The sequence below is a fragment of the Fusarium sambucinum genome, chromosome II (genome assembly GCF_050947815.1).
Source record: "Fusarium sambucinum isolate potato_lamoka chromosome II, whole genome shotgun sequence".
Taxonomy (NCBI): domain Eukaryota; kingdom Fungi; phylum Ascomycota; class Sordariomycetes; order Hypocreales; family Nectriaceae; genus Fusarium; species Fusarium sambucinum.
The window spans coordinates 619,010-646,601 of NC_139293.1; the positions used below are offsets into that span (position 1 = coordinate 619,010).

Below are 27,592 nucleotides of genomic sequence, written 5' to 3' on the forward strand. Positions count from 1 at the left end.
TGACTTTAATGAAGTAAGTACTGGTACGACAGTGCGGGATCGGTTGGGATGTTACAGAAGGTAGATAATGGTTAGTCTAGTGTTCGATCGTGCATTGGAATAGACTTTGATGGCGACGGAATGGACGAACTTACATCTCGGAGCATTTCCTATCCCGGAACGCGATGTTTGACCCCTAGTAGATCGTTTGTAATATCTAAAAGCTAATTATTGATGTTTTGTTATAGGAGAAGATCAGCAGAGCTTATGGTGTACAGTGGACTCGTGGAGGCACCTATTTCGGTTAGAGCCCGAAAGATGCCCGAGCCAATCGGAGTTTAGTTCAATTTGCCAATTTGGGTATTCACCTCAATGATCTCTGTACATCAGTGATTTACAAGGGTTAAGATTGAGACCGTGCAATGGGGTACAGGGTAGTACTGAAAGAAAAACAAGTTATCTAGAACTTTGTTGAATGGGAGGCACAGTAAGCTGGTTATCCTAGGTGCAGTAAGTTTTAATTGCAACAATTCAAAACATTATAGAAGCGATGGCATATAAAATTTCATCGGGATCAGCTCCCATGTAAAAAGAAAATGTCTGATTGATCGATGGGAGTCGATGCGGTTTGCTGTCAGCTAACACCTAATAATGACTTTTTTTACAACTGACTTCTAAGTAAGTTAAAAGTAATTGAGTATAATATTAAAGAAAATTTGAATCCTTTGGGTATGTGAGAATTGTAGAAGTAAAATAAAAACTATGATAAGTGGTCTAGGTTAATTGCAATTGCGGTTATGCCTCTAAAATGAAATTTCGGGGCCAGTAAAGAAAACTCTTGAAAGATACTGAGTCTCTATCTGTAACTCGCCAAGGCCCCTAATGATCAACTCGAGCCTTTTTAAACCTCACATTGAGGGCTGGCTTCCACCACATAACATGTAGTCTACTGTCTCCCAGCCAATCCAATTTCTCATCCACCAACTCTAGATCATACTCACAATGCATTTTCGCTAGAATCAAACCCATTTCCATGTAAGCGAAGCTGCTCATGATAGGTCAGTAACATTAATTGCCTCATAGTGCCAGAAATACTCACTTTTCCCCAACACAACCCCGGGGTCCAAGTGAAAAAGGTTGACTAGCCATTAAGTTATCGTTGCAGCTGTCGTCTAGCCACCTCTCAGGCTTGAATTCATACGGAGAGTGGAAGTTTTCCTCATCGTGAGTGACTGTCCATGCACTGGTGTAAACCTCGGTCTATGGCAACTTGTAAGTTTAAGTAGGCCTTGAATGCCAGGTAAAAGGTTATTACCCCTTGTGGGATCCAGAACCCGCCAATACTGGCCCCTGAACAGATCCTAGGAAACCCTTGTGACCCTGGAGGGTAGATTCTCAAGCCTTCAGAAATCACAGCTTGAAGGTATGGAAGTTGCGCTGTTGACATGGTAGTGATCGCATCGCCAGATGCATATCTGCCACGTATCTCGGCCCGAAGCTTTTGATACGCTTTTGGTGTCTTGAGAAGGAAGTACGTTACACCAGCCAAAAAGGTGGCAACAGTCTCCCCACCAGCAATTCTGTCGTGTGATCAGTTTAGTTAAAATCCATCCCAATGGGCCAGACAAACACTAAAGTTGATGCATGGGCTGTCATCTCTTCTTGAGAAATCTCGCCACTCTTCACCTTACGAGCGACCGTAGAGAGAAAGTCGTGCCGCCCTGACTCAACACTAAGTCTCCTAAACCAACGTTAGCTTCAGCGTTTTATCTCAGATTTGCGACGACTATAGATATACCTGGCAACCTTATCTCTGCTATATCCGGAATGTCTGTCACGAACTCGCACAGTGAGCTTAGGTAGCAGTCGTCGTCCTATAGCCGCTATCAAAGGGAAACGGCGGAGGTTGTCGAGTACCGTGATAAAGAACAAATGTTCGACAACCATGTCTGACCAATAGTGAGGTTTTCCTAGATCAATTTCAGTTAGAAAACTAAACAGTACAGAGACAGTCATGAAAGCCTACCTTTCTCTATACAATGGAAAGTCTCTCCAAATGCCATCTCACCCAAAATGTCGAATGCGATCATTTCAAACCATTTTGTCATATTTAATCCAACTTTAGTCGTGCCATCTTGTCCAAGTCGACGAACAAATCCGTCGACACAACTTTGGACGATGTCTTCTTGTTGTGATAGAGACTTGGTGGAGAAGGCTCCCGAAAGTGTCTTTTTCATACCGCTATGCTTTTTCGGGTCTCTCTCACTCCCAATGCACGACGATTCAAATCCTGACCCGTACATGTTATAAAACTCACTCTTAACCATTGTGTGACCTTTTTGTGTAGTATGACCATATATATCTTTCCATGACTGAACTGAGGAGAATGATAGCTCGTTGGGCGATATTCTAACGACAGGGCCTAATAAGGTTAGCTGGGTGACCGGCTAGGTACTACACAAACCGGTCTACCTAATTGACTGTGCTGCTTTTGTATGGCTAAGTGAAAACGACCACCCATAGAATGATAGATTCTCCAAAGCTATGGGAAGATATTAGATTCCGAGTGAGATGTCAACTCAGTGTACTAACCAGACTTGAACGAGCGAGTAGCGGCCCGGGGAAGTGAGCCAAGGGATGGAAGAAGACATTGAAGACCACGATATATGTCACATAGAATAAGCACTTGATTAGGTTAGCATTAATGACGGGATTAAGCGATGAAAATGCAAAGAGGATACTTGCTAGAGATACAATGAAAATGACCATCTCAATGACATGATTGCTGTTAGAGCCGATGATACTCCAGCTTAACGTCATTATGTAAGTGCTTTAGTCTTCCGAAGGTCGTAGTTCGAGTCGCGCTGGAGACAGATATTCTTGGTGTTGTGTTACGGTTACTGGTGTGACTATTTAACCCGCTCTCGGCACTAATCTATACAAAAAAGGTAATAACCCGAAATGAATTACAACGCTACCACAGCACAACAGCGCTTGTATTCAAACCTTATAAAGCGATTTCGAGCAACATCTAAGTCTGCATGTCATCCTCATGAAATACAAGGGCCCGCACTTCGATACTCTGTCGAGCCTCTTTGCCATCCATCTCGCTGTCTGTAAAAGCACAGTGTGGGGTCCTCCAAGCCCTTCCAACCTTTTTTGAATCGTAACACTTCATCAACAAGACCATTTCAGGCGTTTGTTCGTACTTGTAATACCAACGATGATTCTCATTTGGAAGAATGGTGCATGGCTCGCCCACCCAACCTGGATGTATGAGCTTGATTGGGACGATATCCTCGTCAAGACATGAGTCCGCATCGCATACAGCCAGGGGGTCTTTGTAGATGGTTTTGATGGGGCGCCAGAAGTTGATGATTTGGAATCGAGACTGCAGTAGTCGAGGGCCGTCAGGTCCGAGATGACGATTCACCTGGTTGATAGCTGCCCACTCGCTCTGATCTATATGCGCTCGTTTGACTGGCCTGCGCTCTTCATCAGGGTCTGCGGCGGTGGGATTCGGTCGGCGGATAGTGTGATCAAAGATCACCACTTTCGTGGCTTTTGTGCTAGTTTCAACTGAGCTAGCATTCTTTGGGATCCGGGGCGTATGATTTGGCTTACACTTGCTGTAGGAGCTGCTTCACTTCCTCATAATAAACGCTTTTAATAAGGTCCTCATCCTGAAATTGTTCTAGCCTAGTCTTGTGACGACAAAACTGAAAGCAGTTTTTATCCAGTGTATACTTATCCTCTTCTCCAGTGATGTCGTGTATAGTGGTTTTGAGATCAACAGATGGCTGGTTGAAGGTGCTCCTCTTGCGTGCAGTGACGTCTGGGTGTAAAGATCCATCACCAGGGTCTTTGTAGTAATTAATCGTGGTTTCTACATGTCGTGGCATTTTGGAAGTGTGCTGGGTCATCACGCCGAAAATGGGGAAACATTACTGAGATTGCCTTTCTTCAGCTGGGATGAATAGATACTCAACTGCTATTTATAACCTCTTCTTTTGCTGAGCGCTTTGACACCCGCTTTGTGATTGTCAAAAACAATGCGGACGGCTTGTGCGATTCTATCCCGTTTTGGTAATATACCGTAACCAATCGGTGCATTGAAGCAACTTGATGCAACATGATATAAAGATACTGGCTATGATTGGTTCTTATGCTATACATAAATGGTTGCCCTGCATAATAAATTGACCTTTTCAACCCTCTATGTCTGTTCTCATTTCCTCTAGAGTACTTCGCAATTCCCTTATCCTTGTGACGACAGGCTTCAGCGTTGCATACTGAGATAACCACTCTTTCTTCTCCGCCCGGCTGATGAAAATGTTGGCTAACCGCTCAAGACGCTTCACCTGGAGTATGATCAAGAGACCTAGGACTTCGCACCGCTCATGGGTACTATTGATCTGATATTCGCCAAAACATACCGTGTCGTTGCCGTCCCCCTCTTCAATCCTGGCCTCCCAGTAGTTTGCTATGCCCTCCAAGACACCTATCTTCTTTTCAAGAAGCAAGATAGAAAATGTCATTAGTCTGGTAGAGCTACGGCATGATTGGCAATGTAGAAGTCCATGGCAATTCGCTGTTGACTCTTTTAAGAACATCAAGGATCTCTCTGCATTGCGAAAGCTGGTTATGGTTGGAAGACTGTGAATCTTTTCCAGAATGTTCAGGGTCATGCTCATGCAACGGCATTGGGATGTGCGCTGAAACACTGGCCTTGTCTTGGTTGGGCTTGACTGGGAATTGCAGGTGGTCGAGAAGCTGCTATGATCGGCATTGACTCTCGAGCTCAATGAGGATATCACAGGGCTATGAATTGCCGAATGAGCACATGAGCATGGTGTTTTAGTTTGTATTGCACTCTGATGATGTGTCTGATCTTCGATATCATTAGCTTCCAAGGCATATTAGAAGAAGAATTATGTGAAAGCTCACCTGGACTTTGATGAAAAGCATCTAAACGCACCAGGCTGTCTGGGATTGCAATCAAGTCCTCACTCACATGATCGCAAGAGTCAGAGTTGGAATCTGGTTCTGTACTACTCGTTTCAGAGTTTGATGGAAGCAGATCATTGCCAAAGAATTGCATGTCCCATTCATCAAAACTGGTGTCAGTCGCCCCCTGTAGAATGGCCAATTGGTCAGATGTAGATACCGCAGAGTCCTGCAACTCATCTGTTGGCGGTAAGTGGGATAAATCCTTGTGTTCATCAGTCATGATTAAGGATTCCATCTCAGAGCTTGCCAATGTGTTAGGTGCAAGATTAGTCCTATTGGTGGATCTTCCCAATTGTTTTGACCCATGTTCCGTCGGCAGATGCGCTGATATGATTGCAGGCGATGGCAAATGGAGCCTTCCTACCGAGATGTCTGTCGATCCCCTAGGCTTCCCGCTTCTCCGCCGCTTGGACTGCGAAACTCCAGAGTACACGCAAGCGATATTTCGATCACGACACCGTTGGCAACCAAATCTATGGCCAGTACATTTGAGCTACTCGTAGTTTGGTGGTTAATTGATGGCTCAAGGCTGATGGGTGAGACTAGGACAATAGGTAGATCGGCATACCTTTTTAGCACGGCACCCATCACAGGCAAAGTGACTTGAGGCTTGACCTGACTGGGGCGGTTGATTGGTGCTTGATATGCAAACAACCTCCTTGTTGAGGTTCTCTGATCGAAATGTTGAGAACATTTTCTACCGACTGTCCTTTAAGTTACCGACATAACGGAACGATTGCAACCTTTATCTTTATACCGCGAGTCCACGACACATCAATTACGGTAGATGGAAGCCATAACGGGCAGAATCTTGAGTCGGGCCAAGGTAACTTTGCGCTTAGACGTTTGTGACCCCTGTACCCCTGATTCCCAAAGTCGAGACTTAAAATACGTGGCGCTATAATTACTTTAACTTTTCACGAATCGAATCTGGGCTTTCAACGCCCGTTGATTCAAGCCATACCGCCTTTACAACGCTACATCAGCGACAAAATGAGTTGAGATATGCACAAGATGGCCATCCGGCATTCGTTAATCCTGGCTGTTGCTAGCGCTAATATGCACTTTTGATAGATCATCTAATCATTTTTACTTTCTATGCCCAGATCGACTGCATTAATAAAAGTTTTAAACAGAGCTTATAGGCTGTATAGGTGTGTACTTTGCAATTCTCACTCTACATCTAGTTAGCAGCCCAACTTGTCATAACTATATGCCGAGTCTAAATTACTAAGGATGCTACGCCATGCATCAAAAATCTGACTATTATCTTAATAGAATCCCGGATGAACCGGCAGATGGGCTGAAAGCTTATGCAGGGTCCAGTTAGAACTTAATAATAGACAACTATGTTATAATACCATATTGAGAAACTCTCATCAGTAACCGTTTTCAAGCTTCAACCTTGAACCACACCTTGAATCAGGGATACAGTGTGTGTGGCTGTGAATTGAAGCAAGCAGTCATTAGAAATGTATTTTTATTTATCAAAAGCCATGATGCATATAGATACGGATTTTTTACTATTTATCTGGTGTTGTTGATCTACCTCGCGCGCGTAACTATCTTGTCAATCATTCTTTGTCAACCCCAAGGCTTCTAACTGACAAGCACCTTAATATGCATCAAGGGATTATAATTCTTTTTCTTTGGCTATATGTACTAACAGCTGTAATAATCTTGGTTAACAGAAAGGTCGTCAGCTCGCGTAGATTAACTCATGCGTGGCTGACCTTCAAGTACATCAGCCACATGGCACGGGTTAGACGTTTGAGTCTCAGAGTGGCTTGTATCCGATGCTATATTATCTCTTGTAACAGACCATCTCAGCAATAGAGCCAGAGGCCATGGTAGTGGTTTCATCTATCGTGTCGCCTATGGACAGGATAGCCATGTCATCTGCGTAGCTACGGCGGCCCTGAGGATTTCCTAGTCAGTATATTGGTTGGGTGTAGAGTAAAAAGAGAATAGGCGACACTGGTGAACCTTGGGGTTGACCACACTGAAGAGGAGCAAAGGGCGTAAGGGTATCTTGACACCTCACACGGGCTAAGCAGTCCTCCGGAAAGGGTTCAGTCCATCTGGCCAGATAGTTATGCCAGCCTTGCTTACAGAGACGCAAGACCAGTCTATTACGCATAACGGTTTCAAAAGTACCTTAGATATCCATCGTGACTAGTGTAGCCACCTTTTGCATGCGAATGTTTCTTCGATATTGTGGATCAAGGCAATCATCAGGTCTGTCGCCGACCTTTTGGGCAGCGCTCTGGCCTGCTGTAAATACAAGACATTATAGTAAATAGTGGCCCATACTAGACGGCATGCAACAAGCCGCTCAAAGCCCTTGCCGAGGCAAGAGAGTAAGGACATAGGTAGCCAGGCCTCTAGCTTCGTGAGGTCTCGTCGCCCTGGCTTCGCGATCATGACGACTTCGGCCTCTTCAAACGATTTTGGGTAATAGCCTGTAAAGAGATATCTCTTAAACAAGGGCGGTTGCGCATCCCGACAATATGCCACACGGGTTTGAGACGCTCGACAGTGACGTTATCTGCTCCTAGGGAAGTGTTGCCTGTATGAATGGTGCCTTGGGAAATCCATGTAACATTTGCTATATTGGGTCCATTGTCTGGTGCCCCTACATTCAGCAAGCATTCGACACTGCCATCGGTGTTGATGTAGGGACATTCAGCACGTCTATCGCCGCTCAAGTCGGGGAGTTGCTCGCCAGGTAGCAGTAGATATGTATGGCTTTGTTGAGGGACTGTAAGAATACCTTTAGGTCGTGGCAGAGAACGGACTAGTTAGGCTGGACGACATATATTCTACAGTTAGCTCCTCACCGAACACTCGCCGCAACCAAGTCTCATCTCTCTCACAGTTACTCAATCCAGTCTCTAACATCGAGACCTAATCTGACATCATAGCTTGGAGTTAACATTCAAGTAAGTCAAAAGTAAGATATGGACTCATGATAAAACTAATAAAAATACTTAGAAGGCTAGACAATCTTTAAGGGCTAAGACCAAAATGTGTTTATATCTCCTGCTCTAACAGGAGCTTGTATTCCCCATTGTTTCCCGACCCACCTGACAGTCAATTCGCTTTGATGACTCGGAAATACGGTGTCGCATCGGGAGTGATAAGTCCGCGGACGGGGCGAATAGATCTACATGCCCAGCAAGAATACAACCGTTAATCAGTAATCAACGTGTGCGCGTGACTAAATAGCAGCACTATGCCTGTTCTCTTATCTATCCAGATATGTAATTTAATATCAAAACAAGATTTCTGCAGGCCATCATTTCTCCAAGTAGACTCTATACTCTACTGTGATCTGATCAGACAAATCGAAATGTCTGTTATATAGATACACTACGCCACTCTTGTCAGTATATATAACATCTAATTGTAAGATATCTCTCTTGAGAGTGTATTAATCAGCTAGACATAGCATAGCCAGGATTTACAACCAACAAATAGACCCTTTACAAGGCAAAGTGAGAAGGCATTAAACAAGAAGGGTTGGCTAGTTCAAGGATTTTACTACAGAAATAGCACTCTTCTGATAATACTCCCAAGGTAAGGCGGTCACTAATACTATCACATGCCACTTAGGTAACTGACAGAGTAGGTGTCTATAGACCAGGGTATTGCTATACCTCGGATTAAAAGTCCATGCATGTTGTTTTGCTACCCTTAGCAAGGAAACCTACTCTTTGATTGAGGAAGGTTACAGTAGAGCAAGTAAACATAACGGGGATATTGCCTTTATGATAAACTAAAAGCCATGGGTTAGGTCACATCTTAGCCCCGGCCTGTTAACTATGAGTTAATAAATTTCCACTGGGCAGCCCGGACCCTGATTTAGATTTCTTTTCTAGAATGTTAAGGACAATTGCATGTTATCCTATGCGGGGTAAGCCCGGATCAGTTAACCAAGTCAGCCTATTTTGCCGGACCCTGAGTATAAAGACAGTAGATTATATAGATGTATGGGGGTAGATCACTAATCAAGAAATAGGTGACTGTGCACCCGGGGCTTAAGTGGGATAAGGTTACAGCAGTCATCGCCAGGCTTTCGTCATTGGGATGTATATATAACTCAATTGTAGTTCTCTTTATCAAATTGTTTCTTCATCCACTGATTGTCCTCCGGAAACTTACACTCAAGACAAGGCATCTCTAAACCAAGCTACAATATGCACTTCATCACCGTGCTCGGCCTCCTGAGCGCCGCTGCAGCCCTTCCCACTGCTCCCGTTGCCCCCCGGGATGCCCTTACTGTGTCTGGCGCCGATGTTGTCTCCTCCACGTCCCACATGGAGCGATCAGACCATGCTTCTCATATCGAGGCCAGAGCACTCTATGACATGTCCTTTGACTGGCCCGAAACCTCTTTCGCCCATGGAAACTGGAGCTTCCAGTTCAAGCTGGACAAGCTGAGCAACGGCAAATACACGCTCACCTGGTGGAACACAGATAACCTTCACCGCAAGGTCAAGCTTATTCTGAACTCGAGCAGCGGCAGCACCATCATCACTATCACTCCGGACCCTAACACTACTGGTTCTACTACCATCACACCTTCCGGCTCTTCTTTCCGCGCCATCCTTGATTTTGTCTAGGTAGATTCGACTTCTACGGCTGCTTCATGATACTCGTGCGACTCGACGCAGCTCATCTAGACTACATTCGCGGGGGACAGACAGGTCGTGATTGTCAGCAGGCATATATGAAGGATGTCCGCAATCTTGCATCATTACCCCATATTGTATTTCAGACTTCTATTAGATATATTTTATCTAGTCATAGACCTTTGGCCTGTCAATAAGTCCTTAAAACTATTACTAAGCTGCAAATGACGATAGGAAACTCGACTTCTGTGGCAATCTGTAGAAGCCCTTGAATTAATGTTAATGATGGTTAGATGTCCTAGGTCAACATTGCCTGAAAAAATCCCAAGACATGATGTGGTTGCATGTTACGCGTATGCGAGCCAACCGTGCCAAGCATTCCTAATACGCTCCGCCCTCGACATGGACACATACGCGCCATCAGCACAAAAGGGGAAATGACAGAAGACGTTACGAGGAATGGAAACCACCGACGAGCGGCATGAACTCTGTGGTAAAGTCCGGAGGAGTGGATACAAAATGATCATGCAATAAGTCTAATTCTCGGCATAGAAAATAAGGCCATAATCCCAATTAACAGCAAGATTCAGGGTAGGATCTACAAGATTACAGGAGACGTCAGAGTTGAAACTGAAACATGACCGGGGTGCAATGTGACTTTGACATGGTAGATAGGGCACCAGTTTCTGAAATTGCAGTAACCCGCTGACCACGTAGCAGTAAACATATACAGGGGTTGCACCGTATTTATCAAGTCTAAAGCAGCAGCATTCGTTGACAATTCTCAATTTGACTTTATCTTGTCTTTTGATTTATGCTGGAATCATGAAGTACTTTTTGCCTGTTCTTGGCCTCGTCTTAGGCGTAAATGCAGTTTCACACCATGGCAAACACTCGCATTTTCGGCCTGACACTAGGGCACTAAATTCATTTGTTCATCCTGGACTCTTGCACACCACTAAGGACTTTGAACGTATCAAGCAAAAGGTTGACTCGGGTGAAGCGCCGTGGTCAACAGGTTGGGACAAGCTCAAGGCACATGTCAACCAAGATTACCAGCCTAACCCCTCCGACATCCTTGTTCGAGGCTCAACCCCTGAGCGCCCACAGAATTACGTCAACATGTACCGTGACATGGCCGCAGCATATGCCCTCGCCATCCACTGGCAGGTCACTGGTGAGGAAGCATCGGCAGATGCGGCTGCTCGCGTCCTCGACGGCTGGAGTGCCATTCTTACAGATATCTGGGGCAACTCGGACAAATTCTTAGCCGCGGGCTTTTATGGATACCAGTTTGCTAATGTCGCTGAGATCCTTCGCAGCTACAGTAAATGGAAGGGCCTCGATGCAACAATTGATATGCTGCTGCGGGTATTCTACACCAAGAACCATTCTTTTCTTACAAATCACAATGACGCGGACATCGATAACTATTGGGCCAATTGGGACCTCGCCAACATTGCGAGTATGATGAGTATTGGTGCGTTGGCAGATAACAAAACCATCTGGAATGAAGCAGTCGACTATTTTAAGAAAGGAAGTGGTAACGGCGCCATTGAAAAGGCCATCTGGTACCTCCATACTGAGAAAGATACTGGTAAGAAGCTTGGACAGAACCAAGAAGCAGGCAGAGACCAGGGTCATGCCACGCTTGACTTTGCCATGCTTGGTGTTATTGCTCAGCAAGGCTATAATCAGAGGGACGACTTGTTCGCATACTTGGACAACAGAATTCTAACTGGGTATGTTTACGTTCTCATTGCGTTGAATGAGCTAACAGTTTCATCAGCATGGAGTACATTTGCAAATATAATGTCGGCGAAGAAGTTCCTTTTGCAACATATACCAACGCGGTTCATGGTACTCAGACAGGGATCAGCAACCATAGCCGTGGTGCGATCCGACCTATGGCAGAACAATTTGTTGCCCACTACGGCTCTATCAAAGGCAAAGATGTCAAGTGGACCAAGGCCTACCGCGACCTGGTTTTGAAGGAAAGTGGTGGAGCTGAGGGCGGTGGTGGTGACTACGGAACTACAAGTGGTGGCTATGATCAGTTGGGCTTCGGAACGCTTCTTTATCGACTTGAAAAGTAGCAAAGGTGAAAGTATGAATTTCTTTCACATGACTCTTCTTGAGACTCTAAACATTCTTTTCTTTTTCATTTGTATATACATTTTTGCCTTCAAAGGACAAACGGGCGAGTCGAGCTCACACACCCGACAATCTTTTGTTTTTCAACACACAATGTTTTCTGCACAACGCTGTTTTCTGACTCGTTCTCATCAAGTATATAATCGATAAACGGCCCAGGAAGTAGATTCGTTGACAGATTTCTCGTGGGCAGGTTAGTAACACGTGTGATATTTGAGGAATGTGAGCTATAAATTACTTTATAGATAGTTTCCCTCTTGCTTTAAATATTACCCCTCCTGTTGAATTTTTGCCTAAAGTCTACGTGATAGTAGGACATTGGATTAATTCAATAAGTATAAGAACACCGTAATCTCATACATTTCTTATCATTTACATAATATGTTGTTATAGTAACCTACTCATGAATGTACTATTAAAAGCTTCCTGAACTAAAATCTACCTATTCCCTGCCCAAATCATGCCGGTCATTTCATTTGGAATAAGCAGCCAGCACACCCTCAAGCTCGTCTTTAGTCACCGGTACAACGCTTCCATGGCGTGGACTTGTTGGTAAGTTATAGTTCTGAGAAACCTTCCAATCCGGGTTGGCGATGTCAATCGTCTCGAGAGGGATATACCCACGTCCAGCGAACTCGTCGACGAAAAGATAGAACTTCTGGCCGTGAACATCGCCTCTGTTGGACTTGAAGATGCTGGGGCCCTCCACAACGTCAAGACCAGCCTTGGTACCGATACAGCTCGTCACATGAGTCCAACCGTCTTGGCTATCTCGCAGCTTAGGTGAGCTTTCTTGGATGATGTCAATGCATTCTTTTCCTGATACTCCGCCAAAGTCCTTTGTGAAGCGATGGTATGTGTCGCCCTCCTTGAGAACAGTTGTATCAATCCTGTCGTTGGAATCTTGCCAGATGACAGGCTCGCTGAAAGTGATGAAGTCGCTTGTTGTAGCATACAAGATCTTGGCGAATGTCTCAACTTCATGGTTCGGGTCGTCCTCAGAATACATGCGAGAAGCCCAGTACATGACGTATTTGCCAATTGAGTCGTCATAATATGCCTCGGGGGCCCATGTCATACCAGCTGTTGGAAGGGAGACAAGGGTATGACGTTGCTCGGACCAATTGACTAAATCGGTGCTCTCCCAAATCTCGAGATAGAGACTGCCGAATCGCAGAGCCTTTTCCCAGCCAATATCGTTGATCTTGAGATCTGTGGCAATGAGATAGAACTTGTCACCTTCATGAGATCGCATTAAGAAGGGATCACGGAGTCCTTTTGTGCCCTTGGAGGATGTTAGGATTGGCTTGCCATCGTTCAACTCCTTCCAGGAAAGAGCATTGTTGCCATTACTAGCAGCTAAGTAGATGCTTTCCCCGTTGTTGTCGTCTCCAACAAAGTAAGCAAAGACATATCCAGCCGCTGCATCGGTAGAGTTGCTGGTTGATCCGAAGGAAGGTGTAGGCTTGGTTGCTGCGCCTGAGGCCAAGGCCAATACAGCCGTCGTGAAAATGGAGCGAAGTTGCATTGTTTCTGTAGTGAATATGAGCCAGTGACCATCGCTCAACGCCAGTCGCCGCCTTGATATTTATATACATACATAATGTTTGCTCACATGAGTACTTTCTCCATACCATGACGGAATTATCTACCCCGATACTCTTGGCGCCTTATGTCAAATCCAATTTAGTGGAGATTTTACCAAGCGTCCCAATCGGAGGAACTCTAGCGTCGAAAACCTTTGAGAGCTTCATCGTCCCCACGGGGAGAAGCTCCAAATAAGGAAGTACAATGCCGATCTTTTAGAAAACAGGTAGTTCAACCTAGTCTGTATTTCAGAAGCTGATTGTAGCGCATAAGGCAACATGATGTTGGATGCGGTTCATGTGGGTCATTCTGGGCCTCGGATCGAGGATGACAGCTAATACTCGTATATCCGACTCTAGCGCAGAGTATCTATCTTGAATTCTCACGAAATTCATCACCTTGGGTGTGCCACTACTGCAGGTTTAAGGTTATAGCTGCCATTTCTAATCATGTATACTAATTAAAATAGTCACAACATTATAGACTATTAGACATTTATTCCTTGAAGCCGCACCAATGCTAGTGAAGATGAAAGATATCCAACCTAGCTGTAGCTACCGTGACGCTTAGGTGATAGATTTCATAGGAATCTACGGTATTAAGAAACAACTTATTGCGATGGAATGTGGAATGATTGTTTCAGCTGAGCGCAAATAAATACGTGTTTAATATACATAGTATTAAAAAATTAACAATAGGTTAGAATACTAAGAAAAGACAAAAATAGTAGTGTATATACAGAATTTCTAGTGAGATAAATGCACATTAAAGATTAAACTCAATATACCACGCCCGAGAATTTCATAGAACCTTTGTAAGTAACTTTTTATCTTACATGAGCATCGCTCAGACAGTGTCTTCCCTTCGCAAATCCGAGAAAGCCCGGCCAGTCTAAGCCTGGACCTGCTTCACCACCTCGCCAATATTGACAACACCAAGAGCGTCATCGAGAGAGTCGAAGTATCCGTTGTTGTTATTGGCCAGCTTCTTGTCGACGTCACCGATGCCAGCACCACCGAGTAGTTCTCTTAGCGCCATAATTGAACCAAGTGGCCAATTAATAATCTTGCTGTCTCCATCCCCTGCCAAAAGCGATACAAACGAGCAACAGGTGGTTTTGTAGGAAGCAACAATCCAGACGTTTGCACCTTTGCTGCCACATTCAGTCTCGTTTTGAGAGCGGTGTGCAGATTTACTAGGGAATATTTTGAAGAGTTATCCGGCCTAAATGTATCTCCCCCTGGTGCTATCACCAGATAGTTCACTTTAAATAGCTAGGCTCTTATATTTAAAGACACAGCTTTGCCAAACAGTGCAGCTGGTTTCTATCAGGATACTAATAAGAAAGTCTATATCACATTTACTACCACACCGCACAGGTGTACTGCTGTCACACCCAATGTTCATGGCGGTAATAGTCGGTTGGAGATTTAGTATGCAATGCTATCCTAGTACTACAACGATCTTTACAAAGCGCTGGGAGTATCGTATTCCTACTGGCTGGCCGACTCCTCGTCCAAGCAAGAAACAACTCGCTCGTTGGCAAGACGAACTTACGGCGACTGCCATCTTCCCTTGTCTCTGTCCTGAATATATCGAGGGTTGCGATTCGGCAGACGACTATTTTGATGCCTATTGGAGTCTTGGTGTGACGAGGACTACTACAACGCTTCCAACTCCAACGGAAACCCAGACGGATGAGGAGGGTGGGCGTTGTGCCACGACTATGGTAAAGCGGGCCGGTGAAGCTATGGGTTACAATTTCGAGGATGATTGGGACGTTATCCGTACGCCTGGATGGAGGTATGTCTAGTGACTTTCAAGACTTCCAGTATGTTTTGCTTAAAGCGTTATCACCGGCAGGCATTTAGCAAAGTTCAAAGAAGTCTGGTTGTCCAAAAAGCTTGTCAGTAACAAAGGTTTCGCAACTCACCTTCATCCATTTCAAAGTAGTAAGGTATCAAAGATATAGTAAATCCACTGCTATTAGACAACGCAGTTAGGTATATCTCTTATTAATCCCAAACTTGCAATAATTCTCGAGATACTAATGCTTTTCAAGTTTATAAGTAGGAGAATAAGCACTACAAGCCAGCGCTAAGACTTGTTGCGGTATGCATAGTAGAGCTTGCCTGCCTTGGGGTAAATACTGTTTTAGAAATGGTTGATCTCTACAGATCGCCAGCTTTGAGAAGGCCTGCTGTCATAAATACAGGCTTTGGGAGTTTGCAGTTGGGCATATGGTATAAGCTGGCTCTGGCTCTGGCTGCAATGGCGCTTTTTCACCTTATGAGGCGATGGAGATCGCTTCCACTTCTTCATCTCGATTAGCAAAGGTCCTGCTTAGACTGGATCAGGATAACTCACTGTTTTCACATGGATGATTGTATTCTCTGTATTGACTCTTTCCTCGTCCTGGAGGTCGCTCAATAAGCCTTCCTATCCAGCTAGCAGAAGACGTAGTTCCTGCAAGCCAATTTAGTTAGGGAATGCGACAACATCCGTCCAGGCATCGCTGATCTTATTGGCCATAACTAACATTTTGTGTTTGATGAGATCAAGGTGGGCAGCTTGTTCTACAGCCAGGCTATGAGAAGCCATTTTGAGAGAAGTGCTTGAAAAATAAGTGTGCCAAGTGGGATGATATGAATAAGTTATGGTAGTAATTAATCCGATCTAACTGGCCTTACTTACAGCCGGCATTTAACGAACCCACAAGGCAGGGTCAGCAGTAGTGATATTAGCAAGCCATTGGGCCAAGACACTCCTGTTTACGCCTGAAGTGTGACCGGGAGCTCCAACAGGTCCCGCAAATACCTTGCCCTTTCACGATCGGCCAACCATGCAGATTGGTCACTTGTGCCGGATAGCCATCCCAGTGTTGTTGATATGTGCTAGGATGATTTCGAGCATTTTAGATGCCTTGAGAGCTTCTTTTGAATTATGGGCTAAGGCTTTCCAGAAGTCCTTGGTCATTTCCAAGTTGGTCATCATCCTCGTCGTTTGTTCTGACGTCCAGAAGAACGATGCATCCTGGTTCGGTCGGAGGTTTTCATCCGCCGCCTTACAGTCATGATACAGATCCCGTGCAACGATCATAGCGCATGTGAGGAATTCTTTTGTAGCCATAGATTTCACAAACCAAATGAGAGATTGAAACCTTCCACCAGGCTGTGATTCCCTAATTAAAACCGCTAGGTGCTCTAACGTCTCTGATGCAGCATCAACGGCGCTACGCCGCGAATACGCATATGGGGAGTTTCCGCGTCCAAAAGACAGATGCTTTTTGTGCAATAAGCAAACTATCTTGCGGTAGAGTGAGTTGATACTGAAACGGGTCATTACCACTCTAGCTGTCTCATGAGGGTCCTGGAGAGGCAGTCCTCTTAGATGTTCCGGTATTTCTTCGTATATTTGGCGAAGCTGGGTATCCAATCGGAGAATGTCTTCGTAAGAAGTGAGACTGTTAACTCGATTGGTTGCGTGCAGAATATCACTCATCATTCTACAAAGCTTGACCTTGGCAATCATGTATGAAGCTGAGGTGAGTTCGTCCTTAGGGCGAGATGGAGGCAGGAACTCTAGGTTGGGGCTAATCTCATCTTGAGAAAGGTTGGCTGGCTCCCCAGTATCGCAATGGTTATTGTGTATCATACCAGGTAGCGATACCTGATGGGAAAACATCACGTCGGCCATCGTCAGAAGAGCCCACGTGCGCCGCCTCATCTCCTGTTCAGTACCGTTAGGACGTTCCCCATCAGAGTTCATACCTGACTTTAACTCACAGCCTTGAATTGGTTCAGACAGGGAAACCACTTTCCATCGCGATGATATCCCATCTGGATAGCGATCCTGGTTACCATCGAGATAAGTAACCACAGTTCCATGTCTGCATCCCATCGCGTTGCATATTCACTAAAAGTGTAAAGAAGCATTGTTTCTACCACAGGTGTGACTGGTTTAGTGTAGTCGGCAACAACCAGACATTGCGCAGTTCGTAGGCGGTAGCTGATGACCATATCCATCGTTCGACCTTTCCATGCCGCTGGTTCATCTCCGACTCGATGATAGCTTAGCATACCGAGACATAAGATCGAGTAGAGCAAGCCTAACCACATCGGGGATGTCTTGGAAGGGTTTTCCCAGTGTGAGAACAACTCCTCATAGAAAGCACCAGGATGGACGATGACAACGGGGTTGTCTATTGACTCAAAATACCGAGAGCACAAGGTAAGGATTACTACCCTTGGCGGCAAAGTGGCCTGTAGCTCGAACTCGGTAGCTGGTGGCGCGGTTCCCTGTAGTAGAGTGATGCCTGCTGTAGCGCTCAATGGCTTCGATGACCTGATCTCTTCATAGCTTGCCTCTAATTCCTGCTCGTATTTGGCGGACGATGATTTGACCTCCAAGATGTCTGTTAGGATGGTTTGCCAATGTTCTCGGCCAATATACACCATATTCCCATTATTTGGTTCAATGCTGAGTACACCTAGGGATGTGGCTAGGTCGTCGATATTATCACCCTCCGCCCCGATGCTCTTGGGTGTTCGGCCACGATGGGCTCCTGTTGAGCTTGCTATGTTGCCTGACTCACTAGTGGATCCCGTGTTGGTCATGGCCGAGGTAGATCTTGCATTGACAACTACCTCACCACGCATCAGTGTTAGAACCAGATTCTCAAGACGATCAAGTCGATGCTGCATTGCCTCAGAATTCGAATGCGCCTCGATATTGTTTGTTTCACTGACGACTGGGGCTGAGTAGACGCATGTAGTTGTTTCTGTGCCACCCTGGCGTACACAATTGCTGCAAGGGCGGTTTCGATCACATTTCCTGGAGTGTTTTTAGCCTTTGAAGGGGCTTGCAAAATTCCGTATAAGCCTTTACCATCTGAGGGCATATTGTTAGTATTTGTGTTCACAGAATGTCCAGACGTACAAGCTTGCTTACTTTCGGATTCGACACAGCGAGCAGTTGATAGGCAATCTCTTTCTTCTTTTAGTGACACGGAACTGTTCCCCGGCTGTCACTACTCGGAAAGGATCAGGGTGGTAATGGCTGTAGATAGAAGTTGGTGTGAGATCCATTATGCACTTGTAGACTATTCTACCGAGGGTTACAATAGTCCGGTGAAAGTTTTAATCCTCTTTTTCAGTGGAGATATAAATATGTACAAGGTTTAGGTTAAGATTTAAGGTTTCCTTTACTTGCATAACCAGCCGTGCGTTTAATGTTATAACCGAGTACATTATGAATTAACAAGATATTGTGATATGATGTTATTGTGAGTAAATGCAGCACCTTGATTGGCTGAGCTTCGAGTTATATGCTAGCCTGCTTAGGTTACCAAAACAGCTTACGGTTCCCATCAATTAGATAGAGAATTCAAGACTTGTTAAATCTTCTTTGGCAAGCTCAATTCTGGGACAATAGCTGTTGATGACAATTATATATTATGTCACAAAGGGTAAGAAGACACTGCAGCTTTATCTTCCAGTTCTGTGATGTGAATGCACTAGGACTTACGGATAGTCTTGGTTGATATTAACTCCGTAGCAAGGATGTTTTAAAAACGTACTAGGACTTTATGTAGTATGTCCGAAGGCTGTAGAAAAAGACGCTAGGACTTTACGCATATAAGCTAGTTTAGCCGATGTTACCCTGGTATCCGCTTATAATGACGATATTCCGAAAGAGAGTTTATTTGAAAATGTCTGGTGGGTCAAACTAAATTAGCGCAACATGTCTAGTTGCCTACTGCAGCACTGAGATGTGATGTGAAAGAGTTCGTGTGAGTCTCCTGCCTACGGTAGATTATCAACAAGGCATTTTAATTACCCGTACCAAAGATATTCACTAATTAAATCCAATTAATACATTCTGTTAAACCCAGATCTTAACATGAGATAAAATGGAATTTTTATTGTTTTCTTATATGTTCACATTCTAACTTCGTAACATTTTGCACAGGGTAGATCCGGTGGAACCGCAATGCACGTGTCTTTTTCCCACAATCTCAAGGGGTTATTGAGACGTTTTATGTGGATGGACGTTTAGCATCGAAGCAAAGACGTACCTGAATATCTGGCTTCGGGTAGTGACGTAGTCGAATAGATGTGTAGTAAGTGCCATAAAGTTTGGAATGACTTGATAAGTGGAAATCAATCCCCTCAAAAGCCGATTCCTTGTATATTGCTGCAGTGCTTACGTATTTCAGTGGGAGTTATGAGCTTTTAGGTTATTGGAATGTATTGTAGTAGCTATTCTGTAAGAGCAAGGCTTATTTGGCAGTTCACTGAAGGTGTCCTTATTCGAGCGACTAGTGATATCAAGCATTCCCACAGGTAATCTAACATAGTCCACCTCATACCGAAACTGGTTAGAAACGAATAACAACCTTGGTCTCTTCCCGCCTAGTGAACCTCCGATACGCCTCTGGTGCATCCTCGATGCCAACAACGCTGCTGATAATAAAGCTGGGTTTTGCAATTCCCTGGTCGATAAGCCTCAGAAGCTCTGGAGCTACAAGCTTCACGTCCACTGGGCCAATTCCCCAGGTCAACCCTTTGTAAAAGAAGTCCGAGATGGGAAAGTCAATGCTGGAGGGGATGCGTGTTCCATGAGAGCCTCCACCGACGCTGTCGAGGTTGTCGTAAACACCAACTCCGCCCATACCACCATTATATCCAGTCACACGTACCATATTCTTAATAACAATGTCGGTCTGGATGTCGAGAGTGGCATTCATCGCCTCGAAACCCACTGCATCAACAGATCGTCTCACTCCATTTGGCTCAAAGGCGAGTATCTGCTCGACTGCGTCTGATACAGTGAAATCGATGGGAATCGCGCCTATAGAGGATGCAAGTGCTAACCTCTCGGGGACATAGTCAACGACATATACTTTAGAGGCGCCACGAATAAAAGCCGAGTGCGCAGCAAGGAGGCCAACAGGGCCGGCTCCGAAGATAGCAACGGTATCACCACTCTCGAACCCGGCAAAGTTGAGAGCAGTCCAGCCTGTGGCAAAGATATCTCCGACAAAGAGATAATCCATTTCGAGTGTTGCGTTTAATGCTTGCGAGTTGGGAATTGGCATCAGGTTATAATCGGCATGTGGAACCCTCACGAATTCGGCTGCCAGTATTTGTCAGAGTCATGTAAAGTTTAGATTATAACTGCCATACACCGGGATAACAGAAGAGCAAAAGAACTTACATTGGGCACCACCCAACTGGCTAGCGTACCATTCCATCTCACCCGGTGTCAGTTCAAACGAAGCGTTGTGTATTCCATCGGGAACAACAACATAGTCCCCAACCGCCATCTCTTGAACAGCATCGCCAATATATTCAACTATGCCCATGGCTTCGTGACCAAGGCTCCAAGACGTGTCTTGTCTTGGGGAAAAGCCATTGGTAATGTGCAGATCGGTTCCGCAGATCCCAGCATATCGAACACGGACTATTGCATCCGTAGGGGCTTCGATTGTCGGAACGGGAAGATCTCGAATTGCCACAGTCTGCAAGATACCTTCCCACATCACTCCTCGCATCGAGGTGTTGAAGAAAGAGTTGTTTAACATGTTGATTGATCCTGCAGAAGTATGTGTATTTGAAAAGTATTAAAAACGGGCTTGAGATATGTTGGGCACAAATTCAGAAGCGAGAGGCTGCTCCTATATAAGCACGGTCTTAGCCTATTGTACAGAAAGACGTAAGTATCCCTGATATTAACTTTCCACTTGAGGCCTTACGTACGACCTCTACACTTGGGCCTAAAAAGGGGAGATAATAATCTTAATCCCCGTGATTACCAACCAAGTCATGATCAAGCAAACAGTTTGTTTTTGCGTAGTAGGTGTATTGCAGGACGCGTAAGATAGACTGAAATAACGTTAAACATAAGGTTAGATCGTTGAAAGCATTGTACAGATAACGCGGCTCACCCACGGCACGTCGCAGCCCGTCCCCACACATGCCAATGCCGCCTGTGCTCTATTGTCCCGGACGCGCGGATTGCAAAGACCAGTCGTGCTACGCCACTTTGTTTTACAACCATGTCGTGTTCGTCTTCGCTCGATATGCAGGTTTTCACATTGTGCAACTCATGTGGGTAATTTTTCCTAAGCTACACCATTGGCCGTGAACCAGGTAGCCAGAATCTCGTAGAGATGAAGTAAGATAAAATAAAGACAGATGTGGCTTGGTTCAATACGTACTCGGTTTCTGGAGCGACCACCTCGGGCCAACTCTTTGATGTGCTGGATACATGTGTAAGCTACTGGTGATTGGGTAGGAACCCGGGGACACGAGCATCCCGGCCCAGGTGTCACTGTCGTATTTTACAATTTGGTGCTCGCCTTACCTTGATTGCAAATAGGGTATGGCTCCGTGGCGCAGGTTTGCAGTGCCTGGTGCTAATACATGTGCTTGGGGTGTTTTAATTTTCAAAGTTAGATGTCTGATGTCAGTGGAAGCCAAGTAAACTATGGGATATTGTCTGACGCGGCTCCTGTGCCCGGCTCATGGTATGATGAATCCTTTTGTGTATGACTAATTTGCCGTCAAATAATGACTATGCTAGGATGAACACAGTAAGGCAATATTAAAAGCTCTGAATATATAAACATAGTCATCCTGTCGCATATTAAGTTTTCAACACCTACAATCCTCCAGCTATTTCAACTTCAAACTACATATCCTCAGATTAATATGTCTCTCATTAACATTGTCAAAGGCAGCCTCCATCTGGCGGGCATTCTGCATACCCCCGCGGCGGCCCCAACTAGGTCCCCTGGGCTCATTGTCGTCCATCCTGGTGGCGGCGTGAAAGAGCAAGTCGCAAACGTGTACGCTGAGCGCTTCTCCCAGGAGGGATTTGTTTCTGTGGCATTCGATGCGCTATACCAGGGAAGCTCCGAGGGTCTACCTCGCTTTCTCGAAGACCCTAACTCTAGGGTCTCTGATGTGTCTGCTGTTGTAGACTACCTCCAGGGACTTGACAACGTTGACCCTGAGGCCATCGTTGTTGTCGGCATATGTGCCGGTGGAGGTTACGGCATTGCAGCTGCTACCGCGGATCACCGCATCAAGGCTGTAGCAACCACCAGCCTTGTCAACATCGGCGACTCCACTCGACAGGGGTGGCTGAATACCCTTGACCAAGAGGATGTCTTTGATGTAATTTCGGACGCCAAGAAGCGCCTCCAGGGCACTGCTACAGGAGGAAACCTTACCTATGTTAACTTCCTACCCACACCTGCTGCTGACACACCCCCGGACCTGATCGATGCCTGGGACTATTACCGAACTCCGCGTGGATTCTACAATACGTCCCAAAACGTCATGGCTGGTTCATCAACACCTCTTCTGATCCGCTTCGACGCCTGGCAGTTCGCCGACCGCTATCTCACTCAGCCCACTCTGCTTATTGCTGGAACCGATGCCGACAGCAGGTGGCAGACAGACAAGATCCACGATATTGTCAAGCACTCCAACCCCAACGCCACTAAAATTCTCGTTCCTGGTGGTCGTCACATGGACTTTTACGACCGCGAACAATACGTCGGCCCTGCTCTAGCCAACATCACCACCTTCTTCAAGCATCACCTCAACCTCTAAGGTTCTACAGGTGGTGAAGGGAAGGCTCGGCGTATTAACACTCGAAGGATCGTGATGCCCGGATACATGTTCTACTTGTCGTTCAAGAGGTATTGCTGAGGTTAAGCGAGGCAATAAGGTTCAATCCTTTGAAGCCCTACCTCGGCTGAAAGCCAATAGTATATATCATAAGCCATTATGAAAGTAACGTTTTCTGGGCGGAAATTCCTAAGACAAGTGTTAGGGCTTCTCCTCTTTATTAGTTAGCTTCTCTTTCTCTATTTCCCTTAGATATTTAAATTTTACTGTTTATTATTAAGTCTCTAATTGAATTGAAGTTTATAGCCAAGATCAGAGTCGCTTTATGATAGGCTCAACAATACTTTATATTATGAGATAAATACGGGCCTTAGGGGCACGGCTGATATAAGGCAAGGAAAGATTGAAGGCATGTGATGGGGTGGATAATACGTATAAATATATATATATAAGTACTTAATTAATTAGGAGGGTTTAGAAATAAAAAAGAAAGAGAAAGAAAGAACAATGCAAATATCTCAAAAGTATTATCCTATCACAGTAATGCTAATTATATCAGTGATTTACTAACTATAGGAGAACAGCCCATAACACACTTCTACTAATTACTATCACGGGTCTATAAGACAAGTCGCCTTGAATTGGTAGGTTTGTTTTCTGTTAGAGGCTGAACGGCCAGGTCCAATTGATTACTATACTGAGTACTTCTAGTTCTCGGCAGCTGCTGCATGCTGCTTGCCGAATCGAGCACCATGGGGCTTGGTATTGTCAATAAGGCTCCGCAACTCCGCCTTCTCTTCTTCCGAGAGCTCAATGCTCCTCGATGCCCAGTTCTCCTCTAGACGGTGAACCTTGGTTGTACCAGGGATTGGAATGAAGCCCTGGGCAATAACCCAAGCAAGGGCAACTTGGGCCATGGTAGCTCCCTTCTTGGCAGCCACTTTACGGAACTCGTTGACAACTGCAAGATTCTTATAGAAGTTATCGCCCTGGAACTTGGGGGCTGCACGTTAAAGGATGGTTAGCTACAACGAACTGTGCAAGACCTATACGAGACGGTAGAATAAGTTCCAACTTACAGGTGCGTCGAAAGTCATCTGGGGCGAAATCATCAGGAGTCTTGTACGGGAAGTCATCAACGAGCACACCATGACCTAGAGGACTAAAGGCCACGAAAGCTACTCCAAGCTCTCTGCATGCATCGATAACACCGCTAGTTTCGTGTAGTGTCTCGAATGCAGAGTACTCAGACTGGACAGCATCAATCTTGGCAACTATAGATTATCAACTATTAGTAACTCATTTCGAGGTATGCAATATAGATTATCATCAGGTTCTGTTAACTTACTTGAGTTTGCTTTGCGGAGTGTAGCGGCAGAGGGTTCGGAGAGACCAATGTATTTAGTCTTGCCGGATTTGCGTAGGCCGTCAAGAGCGGTGATTGACTCTTCCAGGGGGGTGTCTAATTAAAAGTTAGTAACACATCCTAGACAGATTCAGGAGAGGTCATAGTCTTCTCTGACATACTGGGATCAATGCGATGCAGATAGTAAAGATCGGGCGTGAACCCAAGCCTCTCAATAGTACCCTCAATGTACTCATTGATATGCTTCGCTGAGTTGGTGATACGACCGCCGCCGCCATTGAAAATCTCGAAACCACATTTAGAGGCAACTTTGAATGCGTGTAAGTGATGCTGATCGTATCTAAATAGCAATAACCAACTTACGAAAAATCTTGTCGCGAACGTTATGCTTCCTAATGAAGTCACCAAGAAGCTTCTCGTTGATTCCAGCAGAGTAAACAACCTATATGGGGCAGATTTGTTAGTTTCTAACAGTCCATTGCAAAAACAATATGATGATATGGCTGGTGGCTTACAGCAGTGTCCCAGAAAGTGCATCCAAGCTCGATGGCTTTCAGAAGAAGGGGCTCTGCCTCTTCAGGGGTCAAGTTAGTGCCCATAACAAAGCTGATACCCATGGCCCCGAAGCCAGGGACGGGAACCTCAATATCTGCGAAGGGAAGCGTCTTGACCATATTGGCGGCGTATTGTTGGGAGAAGGGTCTGTTGATAGGAATTGTACAAGTTCTAGGTGTTGTACGGATAATAGTTCTGGTAATGGCTATTCTGCGAATGGTGGAGAACATATCAGATTGATTCTTCAAGTTCGTAACTGAGAGAAGTATTTTCAGCAACTTATATACTGCAGATTGCACGCTCATAAGTTGTCACCGGCGCGTACAATTAGTGTGTTAGGTGACTAAGGCATCCCGCTAGGATAAGGTCTTGGCACGATGTTTTGTGACACGTTTCCGGGCGTCTGACGTATGGTGTTGACGAGTTAATATCTCCACCTTACTTTGTAGACCGGAGGTAAGGTAGTAATAGCCGCTATAAGTCTATGTATAATTGGGGTGGATACCGGAGTTAAAATCCTTTTTCTTCGAGCCTCTACCTAAAAGCATCGACAATATAATTGTTTGTAAGAAGTCGACTAAATGCATGACCAGGACCGGTTGGGGGTAGGAAGCAAAGTGGGCACCGGTAGTGTACAAGACTAGTCTTTGCAAGTTATGCAAGTGGGCGGAGTCGGTTATAACCGATGATCATCTACTGACAGCACAGACACTCTTGTTACAAGATGGGTCTTAAAAGTGGGCTGTTTAAGCCAGAAGGAGTAATCTCATTAACTCCGACATCTGTACCATTACCCAATCTTTAACAGGGCATTGACTTGCAAGGGGGTTTTATTAGGCTCCGGCTGATCTCACATGCACGCTGGAATAAAAAATAGGTAACATTGGATGCAATACTACAGTTGATGATACAAATGGGAGCAGGTGCTGGAAAGATGAGAAATTGATACTGTAAAGAATACCAAGTCTATCAGCTTTAGAAGATGAAGAGTAGCTTCACTTGTCCAGTCCACTTGCGTATTATATGTGTTTTTTTAAAACAGACGTATAGTAATTTAATATTTCACCAACAGTATAGCTATTGAAAACCAACGAGTGACTAAGAAAGGTAGAATACATGGCCCTACTTGTGCATCCAACTGAAGTCAAAGGTAAGGATCAACACTAGAGCCCCACGTAACTTCCAACATGCTCAAGTTTAAGTGCAATACCAGTATATTGAAATAACAAATATTAACATGCTGGACACGGTGCCTCCCAAGCTCTCGTGCCCAGAGATGATCTTGTCATGGCCAGGGCTTTTGCTCAGTCACTGTAGGTTAGTGGTGAAGAACTCGACCAGCTTGGGTGTGCTCCGGGCAGTCTTGTCGTAAAGGTCAATATGAGTGAGACCAGGGATGATATAAAGTTCCTTGGGCTCCTGGGCAATGTCGATGGCGTTCTCGCTGAAGTATAGGGTGTCAGCATCACCACCGGCAATCATGAGCAGAGGCCTGGGTGAGATGAGATTCATGAAGGTGAAGGAGCGGTATGTAGCAAGAAGGTCAATACTACGCCATAGGTTCAGATTAGGCGAGGTGGGGTACTGTCCCCGCGACGTGCGGTAGTAGTTATGAGCTTCCTGATAAAAAACGGGGAGTGTAGGCAGGACATCACTCGGGTTATGAGGGACAACCCGGGTCTGGTTAAAGGGAGCGCCGCGGCCTTCGTTGGTACGCTGGCGACCGGCTTCAGCGAGCAGGGAGTTCAAGTTTGGCAGCAGCGGACCGTTGAAGCTGCCGAAGCCCTCAGCGTTCAAGACACCTAGGTCTACGGCGCTGACCGTGGCTACGGCCTTGATCCGCTTGTCGGTCTGAGCGGCAAACGGAACATAACCGCCCGAGGCACACACACCCAGAGCGCCAATGTTATCAGGGTCGACAATATCCAGCGTAGAGAGGTATGTAACGGCGTTCCTGACATCGTTCGCGCGCTGGTATGGGTCTTCGAGGTAGCGAGGAAAGCCACCACTCTCGCCCTGATAGGCTGCGTCAAAGGCAAGGGTAATGAAACCACCCTGCTCAGCTATCTCTCGTGCATACTGGCCAGATGTTTGCTCCTTAACACCACCACGAGGATGCCCTACCACTATTGCTGGGCGTCTAGCACCGGCGAATTTGGTCGAATTGTTAGATGTTGGCACATACAGATGGCCAGCGAGAGATATCCCGTCGCTTGAGAAATGTATCCATCGGCGCTCTACATCTGCAGCAGAGAGCCCAGGAAGCGTGGCCAGCGTGAGAACAAGTGCTGATACCCATGATAATGTTTTGGAGGGCATGTTGCTGATTCAAGCGGGAGTAGTGTTTTAGGATGATGAGATACTGTAAGGTGGTGATTGGAAGAGTGATAGGAGTTCAGATTTGTGGTGATAGACCTGCTGCTGATTATTCAGTGTTTTCAGGCGGTTAGGCGGCTGTATTTGTAGTTTCGTGTCAGACTCCATGGCTGCTTGGGTAAGCATCTTGGTTCTGTCGGATAGTTGCACCTCTACCTGCCACGAATCATACATACAGGGGATGTGTGAGTGTGTGAGACCAAGAACATGTGGTTTCTTAATGCCCGGCAACGTGTAATGATGGCTGAGTAGAATCCCTGGAGGCTTAGGCCAGCCACCCTCTTCTATGT

At 45.5% G+C, this 27,592-nt stretch overlaps 10 protein-coding genes across 10 annotated transcripts; 3 read left to right on the forward strand and 7 right to left on the reverse strand.

The window, feature by feature from the left end:
- Positions 1-858: 858 nt before the first annotated feature.
- Positions 859-2,799, reverse strand: FSST1_006987 (cytochrome P450; the record flags this gene model as incomplete). Its single annotated transcript, XM_083236555.1, has 8 exons — positions 859-1,024; positions 1,079-1,239; positions 1,295-1,559; positions 1,610-1,720; positions 1,778-1,949; positions 2,006-2,401; positions 2,452-2,521; positions 2,572-2,799. The coding sequence occupies 8 exons, from the start codon at positions 2,797-2,799 to the stop codon at positions 859-861; spliced, it is 1,569 nt and encodes a 522-aa protein (XP_083082948.1).
- Positions 2,800-3,010: 211 nt separating this feature from the next.
- On the reverse strand, positions 3,011-3,881 carry FSST1_006988 (uncharacterized protein; the record flags this gene model as incomplete). Its single annotated transcript, XM_083236556.1, has 2 exons — positions 3,011-3,548; positions 3,604-3,881. The coding sequence occupies 2 exons, from the start codon at positions 3,879-3,881 to the stop codon at positions 3,011-3,013; spliced, it is 816 nt and encodes a 271-aa protein (XP_083082949.1).
- Positions 3,882-9,188: 5,307 nt separating this feature from the next.
- Positions 9,189-9,614, forward strand: FSST1_006989 (uncharacterized protein; the record flags this gene model as incomplete). Its single annotated transcript, XM_083236557.1, has 1 exon — positions 9,189-9,614. The coding sequence occupies one exon, from the start codon at positions 9,189-9,191 to the stop codon at positions 9,612-9,614; it is 426 nt and encodes a 141-aa protein (XP_083082950.1).
- Positions 9,615-10,260: 646 nt separating this feature from the next.
- On the forward strand, positions 10,261-11,719 carry FSST1_006990 (chondroitin AC/alginate lyase; the record flags this gene model as incomplete). Its single annotated transcript, XM_083223857.1, has 2 exons — positions 10,449-11,365; positions 11,413-11,719. 2 exons carry the CDS (start codon positions 10,449-10,451, stop codon positions 11,717-11,719), a joined length of 1,224 nt encoding a protein of 407 aa, XP_083082951.1.
- A 530-nt stretch (positions 11,720-12,249) lies between these two features.
- On the reverse strand, positions 12,250-13,305 carry FSST1_006991 (glycoside hydrolase family 43 protein; the record flags this gene model as incomplete). The annotated part of the gene is made up of 1 exon (XM_083236558.1): positions 12,250-13,305. The coding sequence occupies one exon, from the start codon at positions 13,303-13,305 to the stop codon at positions 12,250-12,252; it is 1,056 nt and encodes a 351-aa protein (XP_083082952.1).
- Positions 13,306-16,217: 2,912 nt separating this feature from the next.
- Positions 16,218-18,451, reverse strand: FSST1_006992 (uncharacterized protein; the record flags this gene model as incomplete). Its single annotated transcript, XM_083236559.1, has 3 exons — positions 16,218-17,093; positions 17,150-18,197; positions 18,315-18,451. The coding sequence occupies 3 exons, from the start codon at positions 18,449-18,451 to the stop codon at positions 16,218-16,220; spliced, it is 2,061 nt and encodes a 686-aa protein (XP_083082953.1).
- A 1,292-nt stretch (positions 18,452-19,743) lies between these two features.
- Positions 19,744-20,949, reverse strand: FSST1_006993 (uncharacterized protein; the record flags this gene model as incomplete). The annotated part of the gene is made up of 2 exons (XM_083236561.1): positions 19,744-20,501; positions 20,583-20,949. The coding sequence occupies 2 exons, from the start codon at positions 20,947-20,949 to the stop codon at positions 19,744-19,746; spliced, it is 1,125 nt and encodes a 374-aa protein (XP_083082954.1).
- A 1,129-nt stretch (positions 20,950-22,078) lies between these two features.
- FSST1_006994 (alpha/beta hydrolase) lies at positions 22,079-22,987 on the forward strand (the record flags this gene model as incomplete). The annotated part of the gene is made up of 1 exon (XM_083236562.1): positions 22,079-22,987. One exon carries the CDS (start codon positions 22,079-22,081, stop codon positions 22,985-22,987), a length of 909 nt encoding a protein of 302 aa, XP_083082955.1.
- A 725-nt stretch (positions 22,988-23,712) lies between these two features.
- Positions 23,713-25,045, reverse strand: FSST1_006995 (uncharacterized protein; the record flags this gene model as incomplete). Its single annotated transcript, XM_083236563.1, has 6 exons — positions 23,713-24,008; positions 24,085-24,279; positions 24,354-24,467; positions 24,533-24,679; positions 24,735-24,813; positions 24,887-25,045. The coding sequence occupies 6 exons, from the start codon at positions 25,043-25,045 to the stop codon at positions 23,713-23,715; spliced, it is 990 nt and encodes a 329-aa protein (XP_083082956.1).
- Positions 25,046-26,234: 1,189 nt separating this feature from the next.
- FSST1_006996 (Alpha/Beta hydrolase protein) lies at positions 26,235-27,245 on the reverse strand (the record flags this gene model as incomplete). Its single annotated transcript, XM_083236564.1, has 1 exon — positions 26,235-27,245. One exon carries the CDS (start codon positions 27,243-27,245, stop codon positions 26,235-26,237), a length of 1,011 nt encoding a protein of 336 aa, XP_083082957.1.
- Positions 27,246-27,592: the final 347 nt, after the last annotated feature.